This window comes from Peromyscus eremicus, chromosome 8a, assembly GCF_949786415.1.
Source record: "Peromyscus eremicus chromosome 8a, PerEre_H2_v1, whole genome shotgun sequence".
Classification (NCBI taxonomy): Eukaryota; Metazoa; Chordata; class Mammalia; order Rodentia; family Cricetidae; genus Peromyscus; species Peromyscus eremicus.
The window spans coordinates 12,555,679-12,569,642 of NC_081423.1; the positions used below are offsets into that span (position 1 = coordinate 12,555,679).

The following is a 13,964-nucleotide window of genomic DNA, read 5'->3' on the forward strand; positions in this document are numbered from 1 at the left end:
AAGAGCCTGAGATGCACCTGTTCTGGACCAGTTGTACCCAGTATGCAGATGCTTTCCCATGATCCTGCCTGATTTGAGCCACAGAGGTGTGGCATGGCGGAAGTGGGGCCACCAAAGGGCCTAATGCTTGGTCCATATGTTCCAGGAGCGGGCTACCATATGACCTTGGTGAAAGAGCCACACTGCAATCCTGAAGGTATCTCTCAGCTAGTACACCATCACGTCCCCAATGCCATGCTGGAGAGCCATGCTGGGGCTGAGCTGTCCTTCATTCTTCCCAAGGAAAGCACACACAGGTACGTGTCCTAGAGAGTGCACAGATACAGACTCAGGACAGTCCCGTGGCTGTGAGGGCTCTGTGCCCTCTGTTACAGCTGCTTGGGCATCTCTCATCCTTTGGGCCGGGGGTGGAGGTTCTGAAGCATCCACTAATCTGGTATTTCTTACTTGTTACTACTTATTACTGCAGAGAGAGAGAGAGAGAGAGAGAATGCTTTTGCCTGAGTAGGACAGACACATACCAGTCAGGTTAAAATGTGTTCCCTTCTTGTCTGCATCCATACCCACACAGGACTCTTCTAACACCAGCTTGCACATATAAGAGTATCGCCAGGCATGGTGGTGCATGCCTGTAACCCCAGTACTCGGGAGATAGAGGCAAGAGGTTCATTTCACGATTAACCTCAACGACATAGTGAGTTCAAAGCCAGCCTAGGCTACATGAGACCCTGTATCAACCTCCCTCCAAAAATAAGTAAATAAACATATGTAGTAGGAACACACACAATCATTTGTGGAGCTGCCATGCGTTTGCAGACAGATTGTGAGTGTTCCTAACTTCTCAGAACTAGAGACATAATCAACCCAGTCACTCCCATCACTGAGCTACCTACACCGGAAGGCACAAGAAACGCAGCTCTTGATTATATTTGGAAACCGTAGTGTGTGTGTGTGTGTGTGTCTGTATGTATGTATGTATATATGTATGTATGTATGTCTATATGTGTGTATGTCTGTGTCTGTGTGTGGGTATGTGCATTTGAGTACAGGCGGGGGCCAACAATGTATGTATGTATGTATGTATGTATGTATGTGTGTGTGTATATATGTATGTATGTATGTCTATATGTGTGTATGTCTGTGTCTGTGCATTTGAGTGCAGGCGGGGGCCAACAATGTATGTATGTATGTATGTATGTGTGTGTGTATATCTGTGTCTGTGTGTGGTTATGTGCATTTGAGTGCAGGCGGGGGCCAACAATGTATGTATGTATGTATGTATGTGTGTGTGTGTATACCTGTGTCTGTGTGGGGGTATGTGCATTTGAGTGCAGGCGGGGGCCAACAGTGTCAGATCACCCTAGAGATGGAGTTGCAGGCAGTTAGTTATGAGCCACCTGACATGGGTGCTGGGAACTGAAGTTTGGTCCTCTGCAAGAGCACTACACACTCTCAGCTGCTGAGCCGTCTGTCCTTCCTGAAGTTTATATCAAGTATAGGCCGCTGAGGGGATGGAAGGATGGAGCACTAGCTGCCCTTCCAGATCACGTTGGCACTTGTTACCAAGCCTCATGACCTGAGTTTGACCCCCAAGACCTACATGGAAGAGAACCATCTCCCACAGTTGTTCTCTGACTGTCACACGTAATCACACACATGCACATACATCAACAGATAAATGAAATAAACAGTTACAGTACATTTAGTCATGTGTCTTAGGGTTATCATTGCTGTGATGAAACACCATGACCGAACAAGCAGGTTGGGTAGGAAAGGGTTTATTTGGTTTACATTTCCACATTGTTGCCCATCACTGAAGGAAGTCAGGACAGGAACTCAAACAAGGCAAGAGTCTGGAGGCAGGAACTGATGCAGAGGCTATGTAGGATGCGGCTTCCTGGTTTGCTCATCCTCTGTTCTTATTGAACCCAGGACTACTAGCCCAGGGGTAGCTCCACCAGTAATGGACTTGGCCCTCTCATGTCTAACACTAATTGAGGAAATGCCTCACAGGCTTGCCTGCAGCCTGATCTTAGGGAGGCATTCTCTCAACAGAGGCTCCCTCCTCTCATAACTATAGTTTGTGTCAAGTTGACATAAACAATTGATCCCTTGCCAACTTGACACATAGACACATCATGGTTAAGCCACAACCTTTTCCTTTCTTGTTTATCCCCAAGATCATGCATTAATGTAGACATAACAGTTGTTAGGTTTCAAACCTGGGACAAATGGCTGAGGTGCCTATTTAACAAAGCGGACACTGGCTGCCAGGTTCTCCCTGCATCCCTCAGTCCCTACCTGTTACATGATCCTCCTGGCTGTCATACCCAGCCCCCACCCTGAACTCTCCAACCCAGGGGGCTTGACTGCTCTTCCCTATATAATCCTGCCATTTTGGTTACACACTCTCTTTGTATCTTTGGGCCTCTCCTGGATGCTACACCTGGTCGTCCCTCCCCCCTCCTCACATGGCCCAAATCAGTCTAGTCATGTCCACACTGGACTCTCCCAGATGTCCCTGCCTCTAGCTATGTGCTCCCACATTTCTACAGTAAATTTCTTCCTCTACCATATCTCGGAGTAGTCATGTTCTTTTCCTTTTATTTCTTTTTTTTTTTTTTTTCATTCATTTGGTGCCAAAACCTGAGACCAGTTGGTCATGTTTCTTTCCTTTTTCTTTTTTCTTTTTTCATTTAACAATATAAAACATTTTACAAACTTAAAAAGTCCCACAGGTGGGGGCTGGAGAGATGGCTCAGTGGTTAAGAGCACTGGCTGTTCTTCCAGAGGACCTGAGTTCAGTTCCAAGCAACCACATGCTGGCCACGCATGCAACTATCTGTAATGAGATCTGGTGCCCTCTTCTGGCCTGCAGGCATACATGCAGACAGAACACTGTATACATAATAAATAAATCTTTTTTAAAAAGTCCCACAGGCTTCAAATTCTAATGCTTTAAAAATTCAGTCTCAGCTGGCAGTGGTGACATATACCTTTAATCCCAGCACTCAGGAGGCAGAGGCAGGTGGATCTCTGAGTTCAAGGCCAGCCTGGTGTACAGAGTGAGTTCTAGGATAGCCAGGGCTATGCAGAGAAACCCTGTCTAAAAAAAAAAAAAAAAAAAAAAAAAAAAAAAAAAAAGGTAAGCAAAAAATCCAAAGTCTCTATAAAATTCCAAACCCTCTTGTAAAATAAAAATAAGTTTAATACTTTCTTTAAGGAGGAAGAGCCAGGGTACAGTCACCGTCAAATCCAAACCCCAACTGTGTAAGTAAGGCAATATGCAAAGTCTGGGGTTCACTCCTCAAAAGGACTTGGGCCACTTCCCTCACTCCACCCTCTGCAGCACACAGAGATTGTCTCCCGTGTCAGGCTGCCTCCACACCATAGCTACCGCTGTCTTTGGTGATTGCCCATGGTACTGGCATCTCCAAAATGCTGGGGTCTCTGCTGCAACTGGGCTGCACTTTTACCGTCAACTTCTCCTGGGCTCTCTTCAAGAATTCCAGCCCTGCCACACAGTGCCAAGCCTCAGCTGCTCTCCATGACCCCTTATGCCTTCAGTACTAGTACCACCTGGGAAACTCTTACACATGACCAAATTTGGCTGTCAGCCTGAGGTACAACTGTGGCCACCTCAGGAACACAGCTTCTGTGTGCTGACTCTGAGAAAATACTTCCCAGAAGATTTCCCCTCAATGACGATCGTCACTTCTTTTTTTTTTTTTTCTGGAGCTGGGGACCGAACCCAGGGCCTTGCGCTTGCTAGGCAAGCGCTTTACCACTGAGCTAAATCCCCAACCCCGATCGTCACTTCTTAATCATAGCTAATTTTTCAGCTCCAGCTGACCAGCATCCATTGTCCCAACAAAGCAAAGTGTTCATGTTAGTGGTTCTGGTATCTTGTTAATCACAGCTTCATCCCCAGTGACCAGAACCACAGATTAATTCAAAATATGCAGTGGCCTCAATAGAGTCTTTAAGTGACTCAAACTTCCCTCTGGAACTTCACAAACCAAACCTCCTTCATCTACATTTCTCCCAACACTTATCTTCCAGCTCCCACAGAACAGCTTACTAAGATTTGAACATTTAATGGCTTTTCCAACCCAAAGTTTCAAAGACCTTCACAATCAATCCTTGTACCAATGTCTGTCTCACTTAGGATTACTATTACTGTGATGAAACACCATGGCCAAAAGCAAGTTGGGGAGGAAAGGGTTTATTGGCTTACACCTCTATATCACTGTTCATCACTGAAGGAAGTCAGGACAGGAACTCTTAACAGGGGAGGGACCTGGAGGCAGGAGCTGATGCAGAGGCCATGGAGGGGTGCTGCTTACTGGTTTGCTCCTCATGACTTGCTCAGTCTGCTTTCTTATAGAACCCAGGGCCACCAGCCAGGCACAATGACTGGGCCCTCTCTCATCAACCACTAATTAAGAAAATATCCTATAGGCTTGCCTGCAGCCTGATCTTATGGAGGCTTCTTCTTAATTGAGGTTCCCTCCTCTCAGATGTCTATAGCTTGTGTCAAGTTGACATAAAACTAGCCAGGACATCAGGTATGATTATGTAAGGTTTTGAAGAGGCTTTCTAGTGTTCATTTTTGTAATGGGCTCAAACCCAGAGCCTCATGCATGCTAGACAACTGCTCTACCACTGAGCTATAACCCACAGTCCATGTAATGTGGGTTTGTTTTTATTTTTATTTTGTGTGCAGGTAATTTGCCTGTATGTGTATCTAAGCATTACATGTCTTCAGTGCCCACAAAGGCCAGAAGAGGGTGCTGGGAACTAAACACAGTTCCTCTGCGAGAGCAATAATTGCTGTTCTGAGCCATCTCTCCAGTCCAGTAATGCAGTTTTATAGTAATATGATATTCCATGATTCAAATGTACCCTAGCTTAAAAACTCTACTATTCTGCACTCATTTTACATTTTTCCAAAAGCTGTGTTAATAAATATCCTTTTAGGAAGCTCCTTGTCTCTAATATCAGTGACTGTCTCTGGACAGATCCCCAATAGCAAAGCAGTCGTTACCAGATCTCCTCCTGGAAAAAGGAGCTTGCTTCACTTCTCCATCATCAGGATAAGAGAGCATGCACTGTTTTTTAGTGTGTGTGTGGGGGGGGGGGGGGTTGAGACAGGGTCTTACTATGTAGCTCTGGCTGTCCTGGAACTCACTCTGTAGATCAGGCTGGCCTTGAACTCAGAGATCTGCCAGCCTCTGCCTCCCAAGTGCTGGGATTAAAGGGGTACGCCACCACACCCAGCTGAGAGCATGTACCTTTTTCATGGTTGCTTGCTTTGATTAAGGTTTTTTTTATTTGTTTGTTTGTTTTTTCAGTATTTTTTGAATGGGAGAGTGCACAAATACTTGATTATCATCTTTCTCCATTCTGCCAGCCAGGATCGGAATGGTTTCATACCTATTGGCTTTAGGAGTGTTACCTCTGGGTAGTACCTGTAGGTCTGTTATGGGTCACTTTGAGATGTTCATGTCTAGCTGGATTTGAGCCCCATAACCATTATATCAACCATTTTGTTGCAACTTTTTATATGGTTACATGGTTTATGTGTGTGTTTGATTTTTGTGGGTTTTTTTTCATAAGATTCTGTGTTTGTGCATCACATCTGTTCTGTTGTGACTCTTCCAAATTTATTCTCAAAGTGTTCCCCTGCCCTACAGCCAAGTAATAGCCATCAGAAGGGTTCCGTTTGTTTGTTTTTCAGGTTCTTTTGTGGTTCCTTTGTGGTCTCAGGGCCCAAGTCCAAGTGCTCAGAGGAAAAAATGAGTAGGATGACATAAATCTCTATCCCCTCCTCTAAATTTTCCCATGAACCTTAAACTTTTCTAAGAAAAATAAGAGCTTGGGCTGGGAAGTGTAGAACACTTGCATAGCACAGGCAAGGCCTCAGGTTTGACCACCAAATAGGTTTTTAATTCTTTGTTTGTTGGTTTTTCCAGATAGGGTTTCTCTGTGTAGCTCTGGCTGTCCTGGAACTTGCTCTGTAGACCAAGCTGGCTTCATACTCACAGAGATCCTCCTGCCTCTGCCTCCCAAGTGCTGGAATTAAAGGCCTGTGCCACCACCACCCGGCTAATTCATTTTTAAAGAAGGAAAAATGTCGTTGCAGGACATAATTCCATCCTGTCTTTTCCTCATTGTCTACGGGGGCAATTATTTAGAAATAAACTATTTAGAAAGTGTCTGTCAAAACCTTGTCACTTTTTCAGGTTTGAAAGTCTGTTTGCTAAACTGGAAAAGAAGCAGAAGGAATTGGGCATTGCCAGCTTCGGAGCCTCTGTCACCACCATGGAGGAAGTCTTCCTTCGGTCAGTAGGTGTGGGCTTCCCTCTGTCCCAGACCTTCCTGGGGATGGCTTTGTTAAAGGGTTATGCCCCGGGGCATTGGTGATGGTGGAGATAGAGCAGGACAGGGCAGGGGCTCTGAGCCAGAGCTCAGATGTGAGTTCACAGACACCTGAATACTCATGAAACCCCAGCCTCTGTGGGGAATGTGCCTGAGCAACCCAAGATCCTTCCTGAGACAACTACCTCACCCACAGGTCAGCACCATAGTGAGTCTTTCTCTGCTCCACCAGCCAGCTCCCAAATAAATGACACGGAGACTTCTTACAAAGTAGGAAATCTTGGTGTATAGCTTAGGCTTGTTTCTTACTAGCTCTTATAACTTAAATTAACCCATTTCTATCAATTTACTTTCTGCCTCGTGGCTTTGTTACCTTTACTCTGTACTGCCCATGCTGCTTTCCTGCTTCCTCCATGTCTGGCTGGTGACTCTGCCTTCTTCCCAGCATCCTCTCTGCTCCAAAAATCCTGCCTAGCTATTGGCTGTTCAGCTTTTTATTAAACCAATCAGAGTGACACATCTTCACAGTGTACTAAAAGATTATTCCACAACACAGCACAAAGTTAGTAAGTTCTCTCAGGCATGGGTCACCCCACAGGGTGCTTCTAATCTGGAAGTGTGAAGGTTAGCTCTCAGATCCTTAGAGCGCCAGACCATTGCTATATTTCTTGGGAGTTTCTTGAGTGCTTATTTGGCTGGTATAGTGCTAATAGCTGGATGTAAAATATATATTTATGAAATAATTTTTCTTCTTGAGGAAAGCATGGTCAGAGGAGGCAGCATAATAACTGATCGTAAGTTATAAGATCTTGTGCTATGTGCTCAAAGGCATTTACCTCAGGGGCTGTGGGGACCATCAGGGAAGGCCAGCATTACTGCAGGGAGACCAGTGGGTACAGCCGGCACAGAAAGAGTCTGTGCATCTTGAAGCAGAACAGCCAGGGGAGGGAGGGAGGGAAAATCAGAGTGGCTTTTGTGCATCTTAGTTGAATAAAAAAGCTGCATGCCAACCTGCTGTCAGCTGTACCTGAGGACTCAATCCTAGATTGCTCTCGGAAGCTGTGAGCCTCTGCACCCCTGTGTGTCCTGGGACTCGGGGCCTGTCTAGCCCCTGGTCCACTTGGTTGCCCCATCTACATTCAGCACACGGCCCCACCCAGCCTCTGACCTTGTCCTTTTACCTCAGCTCCAGGCCAGTGGTTTATGTGAGTAACTCATCTCAGGGGTCTCTGCCAGCCTGCCAAGGATCCTGTCAGCAGTAAGGACAGGCGGCATGGCAGACACTCCGATGGCGGGTAGCCGATTTTTAATCCAAAGAAAATATTGGTGAGATGGTGACACTTGGTGTCTCTGACTTGAATCTGTGATTTGACTGTGAAAAATAAATGGGTCTGGGACCCAGGATGGCTCAGCACAAGTCTGTCAGCCTGAGCTTGGCCCCTAAGGCCCACATAATGATGGAAGAGGAGAAACAACTCCCCAGAGTTGTGCTCTGACTTTCACACATACATGGCATGTGACACACACACGCACACACGCACACACACGCACACACGCACACACATTTTCAGAAAGGTCAGGCATTGTGGTGCACACCTTTATTCCTAGCACTGAGGAAACAGAGTTCAAGGCCAGCCTTGTCTACCAGGCCAGCTAGAGCTACATAGTAACATCTTGTATCAAAATGAAAAAAAGATAAATGGGCTTGGGAAAATCCAAGAAAGAGGGGCCTGGGAAGGAGCCAGCAGAGCAAGGCCTGAAGCAAGCTTCAGAGAGTCGAGCAGGTGGGGCAGGTGGACAGTCTTCCAGCCAGGCCAAGAGGAGCTTGTTTGGGCCGGATCAGAAAGCCCCATTGCTGCTCTGTGGCTCCGGCTGTGTTTCCTGATCAAGGACTGCGTGGAGGGTGGGTTGGGTTGGGTTCTTGCAGGGCTGAGAATCCTACCCAGGCACCGGCACATACTAGGCTACCGCTGTGCACTAAACTACACCCCAGCACCGTGTTTGTTTTTAATTAGCGGCTTTACTAAACTGTGATTTATATAACGTTTAAAAGTCACCTTTTGGATGTGTACAGTTCAGTGGTTTTGGTGTACTCACAGTGTTTCAGTCTTCACCATACTGAATTTAAGGTATTGTAGTCATTCTCTGCACCACCCCTCCAAACCCCACACATTAGCAGTCACGGTCCTTCCTTCTCACTTCCAATTGCAGCCGTATACCTGCTTCTGCCACTAAAGCTTTCCTGTCGTGAACATTTAACAGACATTTAATCGTACATCATGTGGTGTTTTGTCTCATCTTCAACTCAGCACGAGGCCTTTGAGGTCCATCCAGGCTGTAGCGTGGGTCTGAACAACATTCCTTCCTTGCCATGGCCGAGCAGCATTGCCTCGTTTGGAGAGACCTCATGTGCTTCATTCATTTCAGTTGAAGGACATGTATGCTGCTTCTCTCCCTACTTTTTTCTTTTTCACTTTTATGGACCACGTTTCTGTGTGGTTACATGCATTTATTCCTCTTGGATAAATGCCCAGGAGTGGATCATACAGCAACTCTTGTCATCCATTAGTGACACATACCTGTCATTTAGAGGTCTCTGTCAGAAGCACTCCAACAGAAAAGAATGTCGTTGGCTTCTGTAGCTAGAGTTTCCTGCCTGGCCCACGGTCAGGGCAAATCTCTCTCACCTGCCAGTCCCACAGCCGCTCAGACCCAACCAAGTAAACACAGAGACTTATATTGCTTACAAACTGTATGGCCGTGGCAGGCTTCTTGCTAACTGTTCTTACAGCTTTAGTTAATCCATTTCTATAAATCTATACCTTGCCACGTGGCTCGTGGCTTATCGGCATCTTCACATGCTGTTTCACATCGTGGAGGCTGGCAGTGTCTCTGACTCAGCCTTCCACTTCCCACTTTATTCTCCTCCTTGTCCCGCCTATACTTCCTTCTGCCTGACTACTGGCCAATCAGTGTTTTATTTACCAACCAATCAGAGCAACACATTTGCCACACAGAACATCCCACAGCAGGCTTCCTTGCTTGCTTGTTTATTCATTTGTTCACATTCACTCACTTTTCTACTCATTCATTTCTCCTATCATCTCTCTACTCAGTGACTAGCTAGGGACACCATGGGCACAGCCAAGCAAATGCCAGCAGAGAAAGAACCAGAGAGGGCACTGCCTCTGAGAACTTCCCAGGTGTGCAGGGAGACTGGCTAAAGTTCCTACTCCTGACCAGAGCCTGAAGAAGATGGTGCCTGTGAAAATATTAACTCCAGCAATTGTGGCCGCCTGGAGCAAGTTACAGTGCAGCCATAGCCATCCTGAGCCCAGGCACCTGCTGCAGGACTTGCCAGCCCCACCGCTGTCCCCCCTCTTCTGTGTCTGCTCTGCCCTGCCCTCATGAAGCATGGTTGTCACCTCCCAGGCTTGGCTTTGGCAGGCAGTACCCCTGACCTTTGTCTTCCTGGGACCCAGCACAGGTTGTGTGATGAGCCTTCTTCACACATGGTGAAGCCCTGGTGCTATACATCTCTTTCCTCCTTGAACACCCTGGTTATAAATGCTGGCTCTGGGCAGTTCCCTTTGGGAATAGAGCCTTATGCACTGGAGCCCCAACTGGTTGTCTCTTTCCTGTGGGCATTACATCTGGCTACACAGAGATGATGTTCTGGAGCTATGTATTGATGAGTGAGTGAGTGTGTGAGTGCGTGAGTGAGTGTGTGAGTGCGTGAGTGAGTGAATGAGTGAATAAGTGAGTGAGTGAGTGAATGAGTGAGTGAGTGCACAAGCTGACGGCATTTTCTGCTTCAGAGCCTCTTTAAAAGTCCTCTTTCCGTGTCTGTTGCTTGGTGGAACAATAACTTCCCTCACCTACCACGAGCTGAGTATGACCGGTGACTGTATTCTGGTGCAGGGTTGGTAAGCTGGTGGACACCAGCATGGACATTCAAGCCATCCAGCTTCCTGCTCTGCAGTACCAGCATGAGAGGCGGGCCAGTGACTGGGCTTTGGATAGTAACTTGTGTGGGGTGATGGACCCAACGAATGGCATTGGAGCCCTCATCGAGGAAGAAGAAGCTATACTCAAGCTCAACACAGGGGTGAGCACCTCAAGCTGGGACCACACAAGGCTGGCTTGGGAAGGCTATCGTCCTCTGAAGTCCTCATCTTGGGGGGCAGGGGGCAGTCTACACAGCAGGAACCTCAGTAGAAAACGGAGCAGATCACAGCTTGTGATGCATGGGTCAGAGGGAGAGAACATTCAAATGGCTTTCTTATTTGATATCTTTTGAGAAAAGAGCTCACTCTGTTGTGCAGGCTTACCTAGAACTCAGTATGTAGGCCAGGCTGGCCTCAAACTTGGGGTGACCATCCTGGCTCTGCTTCCAAGTGCTGGGATTGTAGGTGTGCTCTGCCACACCTTCCTGAAATGTCCTGATGTTCTAACTTGGGCACGTACAGAAAACTGTATGATTGCTTCTGACAATGAAATTGCCCTGTGGGGGCTGCCCATGCCAGGCTCTGTGCTAGCCTGCCTTGGTTGCCACCTAAGGAGGTCAGAGGGCAGCAGGGAGGACCCGGCTCCCATTTTATAGCCAGAATGCCAAGGTCTACCCCAAATTCAAAATGCCAACATGCGCACAGCCTGGGCCTGGGAGCTTGGTCCCTAGGTCCTGAGACTCTGCACTTAGCAGGTCAAGAAGGAGAGATATAGCGCAGAGCAGTCCAGGGAGTCTGCTATGCATGAACTAGGCCAGAGCCTTCTCTATGGAGACACCTCCAGTGAAGGGCAGAAGAGAGGCAGGGGGCCCAGGCAGACACTCAATACTCTGATAAAAGTATCTGCCAGGTGGCTGGGCGGTGGTGGCGCACGCCTTTAATCCCAGCACTCAGGAGGCAGAGCCAGGTGGATCTCTGTGAGTTCGAGGCCAGCCTGGGCTACCAAGTGAGTTCCAGGAAAGGCGCAAAGCTACACAGAGAAACCCTGTCTCGAAAAACCAAAAAAAAAAAAGTATCTGCCAGGCTTCTGTGGCTGTAGTGAGACCTCACGAACCCATGTAGGGACCTGCAGGCACATTGCTATCCCAATTCTTGAACTCCATCCATGGCCCCACATCACCACACATTGTTCTTAGTATGGCTGCCTGAATGTCAGCCAGAGTCCCCCAGAGGGTGTTCCTTGGGTCAGCGCTTGGTCTGCTGCCAGCCCCATGGACAGCCTCACCTCTGCCTTACCTCTGCCTCACCTCTGCCTCACCTCTGCCGCAGCTCGCCCTCCACTGCCAGCAGTTCTGGGCCATGTTCCTGAAGAAGGCTGCATACAGCTGGCGGGAATGGAAGATGGTAGCGGCTCAGGTCCTGGTCCCCCTGACCTGCATCACCCTGGCTCTCCTGGCTATCAACTACACCTCAGAGATCCTTGATGACCCTCTCCTGAAGCTAGGCCTGGGCGAGTATGGTAGAACAGTGGTGCCCTTCTCAGTCTCAGGCACCTCTCAGCTGGATCGTCAGTTGTCCGAGCATCTAACAGACATGCTGCAGGCTGAGGGGCAGGAGCATCGTGAAGTGCTGGGTAAGGGGGGCTGGGGCCTGTGGCCCAGTGGCGCTGACGGTGGCACTGCTGTCTCTAGGGTGGATCGTCCCTTACTGTCCTTTGCCTTCGTAACACATTAGCAGCATCCCTGGTGTGGCCCACCTCATATCATGACAATCAAATTTGCCTTCAGACATCACCAGATGTCCCTTAGGCTAAAGCTCATGATACTAAGTCAGGGGAAGTATTCCTGGGATACCAGAGGCGTAGGCACATCACATGGTTAGGGCTTGGACACACCCATTCTTCAGGACCTTTTATAAACAAAATGCAGGGGCTGGAGAGATAGTGCAGCAGTTAAGAGCACTGGCTGCTCTTCTAGAGGACCTGGGTTCAATTCCTAGCACCACAACTGTCTGTAACTCCAGTTCCAGGGTTTCTGACACCCTCACACAGGCATACATGCAGACAAAACAAAATGCAGAAGCCCAGTGATCTTCGTATAACTTGTCTTTGTTTATAGGCTAGGCTGCTGATAGTGGCTGGCCTTCATGTCATGGGGTGCTTCCATCCAACACCTTGAAATTTAAAACTGCCTTGAGTCTCTGGTAGCCATAGATCAATATTGCCCCATGCTTAGAACTGCCATGTTCTGGTTAAATGGAGTGTCCTGGAAGGTTTTCTCCTTTTATTGCTCCCTTCCACATTGTGACCAGCAACGCTGAGGTTCTGTGGACAGGTTGATGACAAAATGACTGAGTTTCTTCTTGGTAAATGGGTGATTATATCAGCAGTTGGGAAGCTGTCAGCACCATGGTGGGCACTGCTGGCCCAGTGGAGGTCCCAGGAGCCCAGGGTCCCATCTCCCCTGTGCCTGTGCTGAATCCCTGAGAGTCATTGGGGTGATGATGATGCTCCTGTTTGTCCCACCCAGTACCCTGACACTGCATTACTCCACAGGTGACCTAGAGGAGTTCCTGGTTTTTAGGGCCTCAGTGGAAGGGGGCGGCTTTAATGAGCGGTGCCTGGTAGCAACATCCTTCAAAGATACAGGAGAGCGGACGGTGGTCACCGCCTTGTTCAACAACCAGGCATACCACTCCCCAGCCACTGCCCTGGCCATCGTGGACAATCTTCTGTTCAAGCTGCTGTGTGGCCCTCGGGCCTCCATTGAGATCTCCAACTATCCCCAGCCCCGGAGCACCCTGCAAGTTGCCAAGGACCAGTTCAGCGAGTACGTGTGCAGCTCACACACCCATTCGGGTGCCCCTCATCAGGACTGCCATTGGGACAGTGGCAGAATAAGGCTTTGTAGATGGCAGAGTGATGGTGTATTTACTCTCAGGTGCTGCTGTCTCTTGGTCAAGGTCACCTCAGCCCCTCAGCCTTTCCCATGTCAGCAAATCAGAACCCAAACACCTGTCCCACAGGGGCTGTGGTCTGAGGATCTGGTGGGCATCTTTGCTTCTCTTTCCAGCAGGGTCCTTGGCAGTAGGGCAGGGGCTGTGCTTGGAGCTCAAGAAAGGCAATCGTACCCATTAGGCTACAGGCTGGAAGGCCCAAAGAGCCGGCTAAGGGTTACAGACTATTATGAGGATACCAGTTGTTCATGGAAATGTCACCCACAGCATACAACCTACAGTCAGATGCTTGTTTGTGTAGACAGAGCTGGCCCCTTCACCTCAGTGTCATTTTGTTAACCCTCATTGTCCTCAAAACAGTCCAGAACTCTCCAACTGTCCCTCTTTCTCCCAACTCTCAGCCCTTAAAACTGCTCATCTGCTGTTTCTATAGGGCTTCCTGTTGTGGTTATCATAAAAATAGAATTGCCGGGCGGTGGTGGCGCACGCCTTTACCGCCTTTAATCCCAGCACTCGGGAGGCAGAGCCAGGCAGATCTCTGTGAGTTCGAGGCCAGCCTGGGCTACCAAGTGAGTTCCAGGAAAGGCGCAAAGCTACACAGAGAAACCCTGTCTCGAAAAACCAAAAAAAAAAAAAAAAAAAAAATAGAATTGTATAGCACATGACCTATCAGCATGGAGT

General features: G+C 48.2%; 1 protein-coding gene across 3 annotated transcripts in view; it reads left to right on the forward strand.

Moving 5' to 3' along the window:
• Abca3 (ATP binding cassette subfamily A member 3) overlaps nucleotides 1-13,964 on the forward strand; it is a 63,952-nt gene that overhangs the window by 38,330 nt on the left and 11,658 nt on the right. For all 3 annotated transcript variants that reach the window (XM_059270174.1, XM_059270175.1, XM_059270176.1), the window contains exons 18-22: nucleotides 146-296; nucleotides 6,246-6,344; nucleotides 10,303-10,489; nucleotides 11,658-11,961; nucleotides 12,883-13,156. In XM_059270174.1, coding sequence (XP_059126157.1) covers nucleotides 146-296; nucleotides 6,246-6,344; nucleotides 10,303-10,489; nucleotides 11,658-11,961; nucleotides 12,883-13,156 — 1,015 coding nt within the window. The remainder of the gene's footprint in view (nucleotides 1-145; nucleotides 297-6,245; nucleotides 6,345-10,302; nucleotides 10,490-11,657; nucleotides 11,962-12,882; nucleotides 13,157-13,964) is intronic.